Genomic DNA, 10402 nt, shown 5'->3' on the forward strand with positions numbered 1-10402 from the left:
ACACACACACACACACACACACACACACACACGCACACACGCACACCCTCAGATTCTAGGCTTACAGATGTTTGTTCTCAGCGGTTTGCAGTCAAGACAGCAATAGGAGAACCTATATGATTTACTGGATAACTGAGTTGATAAAATCTAATCCACACTGGAACTACATTAAGCTTGTCTTACACTAACAGGCTCAATATTAGATTAGTTTTCCGCTCTTTATCCTCTCTGCTATGTTGACATGATGTTTTTGGCCTGTTTTCCACTCCCAACATGTGTTACATATGTTTGCTGTATACATAATACTGGAAGTTCTCAAAGCTTCTAAAAAGCTGAGCTCCATGCAAACATTTGTTGATTTTAACACCCTTATTTGACTTGTATTGACATATTATGTGTCCTATAGCAGGTGAGTTTGAACTGTGTGGACACTGTAGACTGCAGAGTGCTGTATCATACTGAGACTGCTCTGCCCCCTTGTGGTGGTGTGTGGAACCTGCAGCTGGGCAGCCTCCAGGCACAGACACAAAGCCATTGAACTGAGCCTCTTGATTATGGCCCTTTGCAATTAATTGTCAATTTACTCCTCCCAGACTGGGTTAGGGTTAGTTTTTATTAGCTATTGTAAATACCAATGAGGAATTAGTAGTGTTGTTGTTGACCAGACATGACACGTATTCTGCCTTCTGAGGATATAAAACGTTGTGCTTTAGACCAGTCTAGCCTCTCTAGCCTTATGCTCTATTCCCTAGTACAGGGGTCTTCATTATTTTCAGGCCAAGGACCCCTTAGTTGAGAGAGAGATGAAGCAGGGACCCCCACAACTATTTCATAGATTCCACATAGTTTCATTGTTTGACAGCACAATCATCTTTGTAATTTAGATTCATCTCAATTTGTGTTTTCAGATACGTATTTAACCACTTGAACCGTCAATACATAACTTGACATTTCACTCTGTACTTAGTCTGCTCTTTTTCCCCTCTACACCCCTACGCAGCACGAGGCGTTGTGAGCTTGTAGATCTGCTATTTTTGGCTAAAGTTCTCTAAATATGGACACTAGGATTCAAGTGGTTAATATAAAAAAGGATAAAAAGGTTTCTATCACACAAAGATTCGGAGGACCCCTGTAGTAACTATGAGGACCCCCTAGGGGTCCCAAACCCCCTGTTGAAGACCCTTGCCCTAGGCTGGGTACACAGACTGTTCATTTTATTCTGAGAGTTTACACTGTGTTGTTACTGTGTGTGCTCTCTCTTTCCTTTATGTAAAAGTGTTGTGAGCGAACGTGATAAACAATTACATGTGTGAGTTTAGACATTGTTTTAAATACATCACGTCATGTCAGCCACCCAAATTCTGAACCACACTGCACTGTCAGAAAGGGTATGACATAATGGTGGAAGAGTTTTTCATACACATTGTGTCACAGCGACATCTGTTGGTCATGTGTGGGATTGCAAGCATTTCTCCCCCAACTTGACAGGACATCATGTTCTTATGGCACTCAAAGAGTCCCCGAGTTCAAAACTATAGTAGCTGTCAGAGCCAATGCGAACTGAATCAATGTTTAATCAACCTGACAGAGCAATGTTCCAGATACTAAATATTCTCTCTCTCTTCTCTCTCTCTTTCATTTCAGAAGGAGCTGAGCCTTCCGAGGAGGGGCAGTTTGTAAGTACCCATCATTCCTCTCTCTCCTTGTCTCATGATGTGGAGCACCAGCTGTGTTTCTGGCTGTATTTTTCCATCTCGAAATGGAACGGAGGCCTTGAAGGAGTGCTGCAATGAACCACCACGCGTACTGCTAGGTTGACATGTCTGTATGTCTGTACTGAGTGTGTACACACTGTACACATTCAGTGGACTCCACAATGTGTGAAGATGAGATGGTGATGATGGAGGATTGAAAGACAATTCAGTGCACTGAGTAAGAGGTCTGCCAACATGATTAACTCAGACCTACAAGTTTATTTGTGTAACACGTTTCACAACTCGTGTTACACAAATAAACTGACAGGGACTACAGGGAAGGCAATTCAAAGTAGGCAATTCAAAGTGCTTTGCATAAACCTTTAAAGCATTAAGACAGAGTGCAAAATAAATACATTTAACTTCTCATTTAAATGCAGTTTTAAAAGATTGTGATTCAGAGAGCTAAATGCCTAAATTATGAATTGAGATGGATACAATACAGAAATAAAGTGAAATTAACCAAAAGCCTCAGTAAATGGCAGCGCAGCAGCAAACACAAACGTGTTCAGCTCTGATTTCGAAAATGTTTTTGTGGGAACGGTAATGGTAATGCATTGCCAGGGACGTGCTGGCCATTGGGAAAAGCGGGACAACTCCCGAACGGCCGGTTCATTCCCGGCCGGTCCAGGCCGTCCATTAGGAAAAAATGTAACTGTTTGCACAAAAGTAAAAATTAAACTGTTTGCACAAAAGTAGTGAAAACAGCCGATCTACAAGCACACAACGCCTCGCGGTGCGAGGCGTTGTGTGCTTGTAGATCTGCTGTTTTCATTAGTTTAAATCATTTTTTAAATGATAAATACAAAACAAACGGTTTTGGACATACAAGGTTTCCACCCGACAACGACGAAATATAACTCATGTAATTGGCCCACTGGCTTGTCACTTGTCATGATCTGAAATGGCAAATCTTTGAGTAGCAGCAGCTACTATATCTCTCTCTATAGCGCGCAATGAGGGCCTCTCCAATTCTTTTTCCCGGGCTGAATCAGGGGCCCAGCACGTCCCTGTGCATTGCACATGCATTTAGGAGGATGCTCAACGGTAAACCTGTTATGCAAAGTAGTCAATTGTGCCTTGTAAAAAATACTGTGGGAACGCTGTGTAGCGACCACAACACCCCTGGTTGTAGGCCTTCAGTTTTTCACTCCCAATCCTTTTTCCTTTTGTTCTGTTTTGCCAATTTCCACATTTTCAGCACAGTCGTTTGTTGTCATGGTCACGCCAGACTGTTTCCCCACACTCATCACACACTTATTTACAGTCTAGTCACTGTCAGCACTCCCATTTGTAGTCCCTGTCACTGTCACGCTGGTGTCGTCACATTCGTCACCACACTCATTTGTAGTCACTGTGTGTCGTCACACTTTGTAGTCGCTGTCACACAGGTGTTGCCACACCCATCACCACACTCATTTTTAGTCACTGTCACGCCTTTATCGCCAGACTCCTCACCACATGCATTTGTAGTCCCTGTCACTTTTTACACCGGTCTACAAGCCCACAGCGTGTCATGCGTTGTGCATATGACAGTCGTGGTTACTTGTACATCAAGCTGCCTCGCGCTACAGAAACGGGATATAGGCTCCTGCCCCATGGGCCTCGAGGCTCGGCAAGGTTTACTTAATGCTCACATGTTGTGATGTGGGAGTGTGTAGACATACTGTAGACAACAATGTGTCTCCTCTGATACACGCCAGCCACTTCTTTTCACCGTGCAGTGAGGGGATTTCTTTAGAAGGGCGTAGCTCGGGGGCGCCCGCTGGCCTAGTGGTCAAGGCGCGTACCACATACAAGGCTATGATGCCTGCTGGCGTCGCCGGTTCGATTCCCGATCCGGACGACCTTTGCCACATGTCATTCCCCATCTCTCTCCCCATTTCCTGTCAGCCTACTATCCTATCAAATAAAGGCAAAAAGCCCAAAAAAAAAAAGAAAAAAAAAAAGAAGGGCGTAGCTCGTGCAGAGGAACACATTATCTGACCCAGTTCCTCTCCCTGCTGGACAGGTGCCCCAACCAACCTGTAGGGGTCACTAATGCAGAGACAGATCAGCCTCCCCTCTCGGCTTCCCACCCTCCAACGCGGCAAATTGTGTTTGTTGGAGCGCTCGGCCAAGCCGGCTGTACTGCAGAGGATGCAAACCCCTAGTCTCCGCGGTGGTGGGCAGGACATTTACCGCTGCTGCACCACCAGATCTGTGGTTTCCGATGAGTTTATTCCAGATATTTGGTGTATAAAAACTGAACGTTGCTTCTCCGTGTTTGGTTTTGACTCTGGGACAGAAAACAGACCTGTCGCAAATGATTTGAGAGGTCTGGATGCGTAATAATGTAGCAGAAAATCTGATGTATATTTATTTTTTCCAAGGCTGCATTAACCAACTGGTGTATTTTGAAATCGGTTGTACAACAGACAGACAAACAGAGTCTGAAGAGAAACTTCCAAGATATCTAAAGACACAAGGAGGGCTCAACTAACGGTGTGACTTCCCTGTGCTTTCTGTTGGGCATAAAATATATTGTATGCATATGGATTATGGATACATATTATTATTAATAAAGGATAAAATAAAATAAAAATATATGGGCATTCCCAGAAACATCCGTTTTATGCCCATATATGGAGATTTCTGATCCCAGGCCCTAACTGGCCCAAGAGCCTGATTTACTCTGATTTACACCCTACCTTCCCCGAAAACGTTAATATTAAGTCCATAATTTGCGTATACAGTATGGGCATTCCCAGATGATGCCCTTTTAGGGCACCCCCTTATGCCCATATATGGAGATCCCCAGGCATCAAACCCAGGCCCTAACTAGCCAAGGTCCTGCTTGGCTTTACTAATGACCAAGAATTGGCGCGACCTCGCCCTTTAGGACGAGATTGCATGTCGCCCTGAGGCATCTTACTAGTAAGACTCCCTAAATCTGTTGCACAAAAGTAATGAAAATAGCAGATCTACAAGCACACTATTCAATTATTTTCTTAGAATTGTCAGTTTATTTTAAGGGTTTAACTTGAGACCTGTCTGTTGAAAGTGAATAAACCCCCCCCTTCTCTAACCTCAGCTTCCTGTCTCTACTGACTAAAATAAAGCAACATTTGCCTGAAAATATTAGTAGTTGATATAAACGAAAACACAGTTTCAGGTGCATGATAGAACATAACTCTTAGATATGTTTCGCTAACGACTGTGCTGTATCGTGCTAGTATGTCACATTGTCAGTTTCTCACCTACAGTGCTCAGGGATACTTCACCTTGGGTCATGCTTGACTTGAGTGACACTGGCGCCTGCCTGGGCTCAGACACACACGCACGCACGCAATCACACACACAGCAATGTGGGTACACAATATATGTGTTTGACTTATTGTACAGTGTTCATCATCACCACCGTCACATCTTTTTCCAGGATGTATCGTTGAATAAACCCTGAGCCTCTGGAAGGGCTTATTCACAACTGCTGGCAGCAACGGGGATGAATGTTATAGGCATGTTATGATGACAGGATTTTAACATTGTATGCATACAGTACTGTATGTCACAGCCAGTCTACAGTGTATACATAGCTCTTATCCCAACCACCAGCCCAAGTTATTGAGAGTGCTCGCTGACGGGGTTAAAGGCTAAAGGACAAAGTTGAAAGGTCTTTCAGTTTGTTTGTGTGTCCGTATCCCAGAACAGCTGAGTATCCTACTGTTGAGGGATGCAAACCTATTTATACCAGTGTGAGCTTGTGTGTGTGTGTGTGTGTGTGTGTGTGTGTGTGTGTGTGTGTGTGTGTGTGTGCGTGCGCCAGGAAGCTTTGATTCACACTGTGCTGAGAAGAAAAAAACAATGATGACCTCATAATCCTGATAGCTCACATTAGGATTACATGGGTGTTCACCAGATTGCCCATGACGAGACATGCAGTGTAACTGGTTAGATAGACATCTGAACTGTGTGTACCGGAGATGTACGGACCTGATACACGGTGAGACAGACACTGCTTGCTGCTTTCTGCAGGGGAGCAAGGGATTGTAGGTCGTAAGCAGCGTTTCAACCCTTCACCTTTCTTGAGTGTTTGTCCACCTGGGCACACGTCTCTGGCTTATCAAATATGTCTGAATGCATTCTAACCAGCCTTGTGATTTGTAATACAACCCCTATGGGTCTTTGAAGGGCAACTCAGAATATTCCATATCATGGAAACGTTACTGTATAGCGCCACAGATTTTACATCACGATGACTATCCCAATTTTAGAGTGTCCTACTGATTAGTGATTACTGATGTTTTGGCAGATATTTTGTCAAAGTGAATGTTTCTATTTGAGAACATTTAACTTACACCAAATAAGTGAACCTTTTAATAGACAAAGAATAAACACAAACTGAACTTAATTGTACTTAAGCTTTATTCAAAAAATATTTTAAAATATACCATGTATCTATAAGCTCACAATGTGTTGCAGCTTGCGTTGTGAGCTTGAAGATCTGCCATTTGTGAACATTTTGAATTTCTTTTCTCTGTCCTATAATGGCCAAAGGTTGTAAGTAGTTAGAAATTCAGACACATCAGCTGCACAATTGCCGATTGTGTAATAATTGCCGAAGTTCTGTGTTCTGTTTACCAGCCATGAAGTCACTGTTTTGCAGATGTTTGTACTTGTAAAAAAGATTTTAAAAAAAAATGAAAAAACTATAACAATAAAAACTAGAAGCAGTGCTCTTCCGAGCACAGGTCTCCACCAGGCCGTGCGTCCTGGTGGTGCTACTGTATAATAGGCCAATGTAAAAAGGGTGGCATATGTTCTTCACCTTAGATCTTTCATGGCAATCGGATGCTGCATGCATGATTTCAAGCATTGTGTTCCAAAAATGTGTTTTGCTAAAGTCTACCTGCTGGTGGCGCTATAACAGGACAATGTTAAAAAGGTAACATTTGTTCCTTGACCTAGTGGGAATATGTGTGGCAAATGTCACGGTAATCGCAAGCTGCGTTGATGATTTGAGGCATTTTGTTCAAAAACGGAGCAATCCTGCAAACTTTGGAAGCTAATATTAGCCAATCAGGATGGAATATGAAATATCGGACGGATCGGACTTGATCACATGACTATAGAGATACTGTGTACCGATTTGCATGATTTTTGGATAAAATCTCAAGGAGTAATATCCAAAAATGTGTTTTACATAAGTCGGCCCAAAGGTGGCGCTATAAAAGGCTGATGTGAAAAATGCAGGGCAAAGGTTTATCCTTAGCCTCTAGGGAGTGCGCTTACAAAGTTTGAAACTGATCGGTGGAGTTATAGGTAAAACCACAAATCGGGCTGTTATAGCGCCACCATGAGGCTGATTAAAATAAATTTAAGTGGCATTTCTTCCTCGGCCTAGTGGGAACGTGTGTGCGCGATTTCATGATAATTGCACTTTGCGTTTGTGATTTGAGGCATTTTGTTCAAAACGGCTCAATCCCACAAACTTTGGAAGCCAATCTTAGCCAATCAGGATGGAATATGCAAAATCGGACAGGTCCGTGTCGATCACATGACTGTCGAGATATTGCCTACCGATTTGTAGGATTTTTGGACAAAATCTGTAAGAGTAGTGCACAGAAATGTGTTTAGCAAACATCGGCCACTAGTTGGCGCTAGAAAAGGCCCATTTGAAAAATTTAGGGCAGAGGTTCTAGATTGGCATCCAGGGAATGTGTGTGCTCACTTTGGCAGCGACCGGGCCAACGGCGACTGAGATTTGGCGCTCACAAACTGCGAGGACGCACGGACGCACGGACGGACGCACGGACGGACGGACGCACGGACGGAGAGGAAAACATACTCTCCCCCATGCCTTCAGCTGGTGGAGACAAAATATCTGAAACTGAGCCACAGTATTATGGTAATGAATCTAAAAGAGCCACTAGTCCTCTCCCCTCTCTGTGTTAAACTCACTTTTTCGTATATTATTGCGACCGTAGGTCGCAGTTACTTGCACTCCGCACAAAGCTCCACCGGCTGTCCGTCCCTCCGTCAGTCAGTCTGTCAGTCAGTCCGTCAGTCTGTCAGTCACACGTCACACTTTTGCCCTGCTCATATCTCCACAACCGTTGCCCCGATCCATGCCAGATTTTGCACACACACTCCTTGCCTGCCAAACTACAACCTCCAAGGACCCCCGGAGCTCCAGGGACCCCCAAGTCCCTGGGGGACCCCCAGGTGTAAAAAATGACCAAATGTGCAAAAATGACCACCCCAACGGGGCTGCTCACGGGGAATTCCCGGGGACCACCGACTCCTGGTGCTCCAGAACGGATGCAAAAGTGGTGGCGCCCCCAGTGGAGGACCCCCTCCACTGCAGCTCACATAAAATGCCTTAACTCGGGCTAGGAGCGACCGGGAGAGCCGGGGCCGGTACCTATTCGTCCGCGCGCGGAGACCCCACCCCTCATTTCTCACATGGCCCTCTTCTAGCGCCACCATGAGGCCGATTCTTGCAAAACACATTTTTGGACACTGCTCCTACAATTTTTGCCCTAAAATCCGAGAGCACCCAGGCGCAGACTCCTGTAGCCCATGGAGCTCAATGGGAGACAGGAAGCTCAATGGGAGGCAGGTAGTGACCTCATTCCTCCAAGGCAGAGGAGCAGAGACGACAGCCAAGAGGGCACCTCCACAAGGCAGAGACATCACGTGACCTCCACAAGCGGCAAGAAGTCACTTGCGCACTTTTTATTTTATTTTCTGCTCATAAAGTGTATTTTACAGCGTGGATGGGGTGCTGAGAGGTTTTCCACTCTCGAGAATACACTTTCAACAACACAAAATAACCTTTGTTTTTGTGAATAGCGAAGTAGTTTAGTTTATTTTGACTAGAGTGTAGCACTAGTAGCGCAGTGGAATTCTTGGTCCTGTGTTAGAGGCTGCTTCCTTGCAGAGCGTGAGGGAGACCCTGGACCAGTCCAGCTGCTAACCCATAGTGCTAACCCTGCAGCGCCGTTCGTCTTCATGTTTCGAAGTAACACATGGATATAAAAGGCTTTACACCAGGGTTCTTCAACAGGGGGTCTGTGACTCCTAGGGGTCCGCGGGGATACTGGGGTCCCCGAAATTGTTGAACAATAATAATAATAATTATATAAAATCTATATCTGTATTGTATTTTTAAAAAGAAAGAAAAAATAATATTTTGTCTTTAAATATAAAATATCTGCCTCTTTTGAATAGCTTGTTTACATGATTATTGTGTAATTGGCAGATTGTTTGTGCTAGATTGATAGTATTGACATTGGTTGTCAGTTAATAAACTATGTTTATAAATGGCAGTGGTACATGCATGTTTAAAATAAAAGCATGATCATATTCATCTATTATTTTAATAGCATATTATTGAATGCACAATATGTTAACTTTATACACATGAAACACAATGGTATACATACAGTAAATATACAATATGTTAGCCCCACGGCCACGAGCTTGGGTATCCGCTATAGATGCGGTGGACGGGCTGGGTTTGGCCGTTTCGGCCGGGTTTTTTTGGGCTGCGAGGTGGTCCGCGGGGGTCCCCGAGCGTGGGGGACCCCTCGGGGACCCCCTGGGAGCCGGCCCCGTCCCTGCAGGTGGCTCTGGGGCCGAGCTGTGGCCTTATTTCCGCCGCCTGCAGTACTGCGGTGCGTCCGCCAGGCGGCGCTCCACCACGGCTGGCTCCGGGGCCCCGAGCCGGACGCGTGGGTACCAGTCCCGCCTCGAACGGTCGCTCCTAGCCCGAGCTAGCTCCGTTCCAAGGAGCCCCTGGGCTGATCTCCCCTGTCCCTGCCTTTGAAAAACTCTCCCGCACAAAGTGGGAACACCCTCCGTCACGGAGATATAGAGGCCGGCTCTGGGCGGAAAGTGGCCGAGGAGGGTGTCCCAGGTCGGGCTAGAGGGTGTGGAGAGTCGGCCATGGAGCCTTGTGGAGGTGACGTCACATCCTGCCAAGCGTTGAGGTGCGTCACATCCTGCCTGTTGTCGAGGTGAGGTACGCCCATAGGTCTGCGCCCAGGGCCTCCTCCTAAAATCACTCAAATCGGTACACAGTGTGTCTACACTCATGTCATCAACTTGGATCTGTCCCATATAGCGCCACCTTCAGGCCGATTTTTTAAAGCAAATTTTTGGACACTGCTCCTACAATTTTTGCCCTAAAATCACGCAAATCACTACACAGTATGTCTACACTCATCTCATCAACATGGATCTGTCCCATATAGCGCCACCTTCAGGCCGATTTTTTCAAACACATTTTTGAACACTGCTCCTACAGATTTTGCCCTAAAATCACACAAATCGGTACACAGTATGTCTACACTCATGTCATCAACATGGATCTGTCCCATATAGCGCCACCATCAGGCCGATTTTTTCAAACACATTTTTGGACACTGCTCCTACAGATTTTGCCCTAAAATCACACAAATCGGTACAAAGTATGTCTACACTCATCTCATCAACATGGATATGTCCCATTTAGCGCCACCTTCAGGCCGATTTTTGGACACATTTTTGGACACTTCTCCTACAGATTTTGCCCTAAAATCACACAAATCACACAGTATCTCTACAGTCATGTAATCAAAACGCATCTGTCCCATCTAGCGCCACCATCAGGACGATTTTGGTAA

The 10402-nt window shown here is 45.1% G+C and overlaps 1 protein-coding gene across 3 annotated transcripts in view; it reads left to right on the top strand.

The window, feature by feature from the left end:
• The window catches only part of mast2 (microtubule associated serine/threonine kinase 2), a 237522-nt gene that overhangs the window by 142382 nt on the left and 84738 nt on the right, over window positions 1-10402 (top strand). For all 3 annotated transcript variants that reach the window (XM_080722675.1, XM_080722676.1, XM_080722677.1), the window contains exon 4: window positions 1645-1676. In XM_080722675.1, the coding sequence (XP_080578801.1) occupies window positions 1645-1676 (32 nt within the window). The remainder of the gene's footprint in view (window positions 1-1644; window positions 1677-10402) is intronic.

Source organism: Nannobrachium achirus (genome assembly GCF_963921795.1).
Source record: "Nannobrachium achirus genome assembly, chromosome: 1".
Taxonomy (NCBI): Eukaryota; Metazoa; Chordata; class Actinopteri; order Myctophiformes; family Myctophidae; genus Nannobrachium; species Nannobrachium achirus.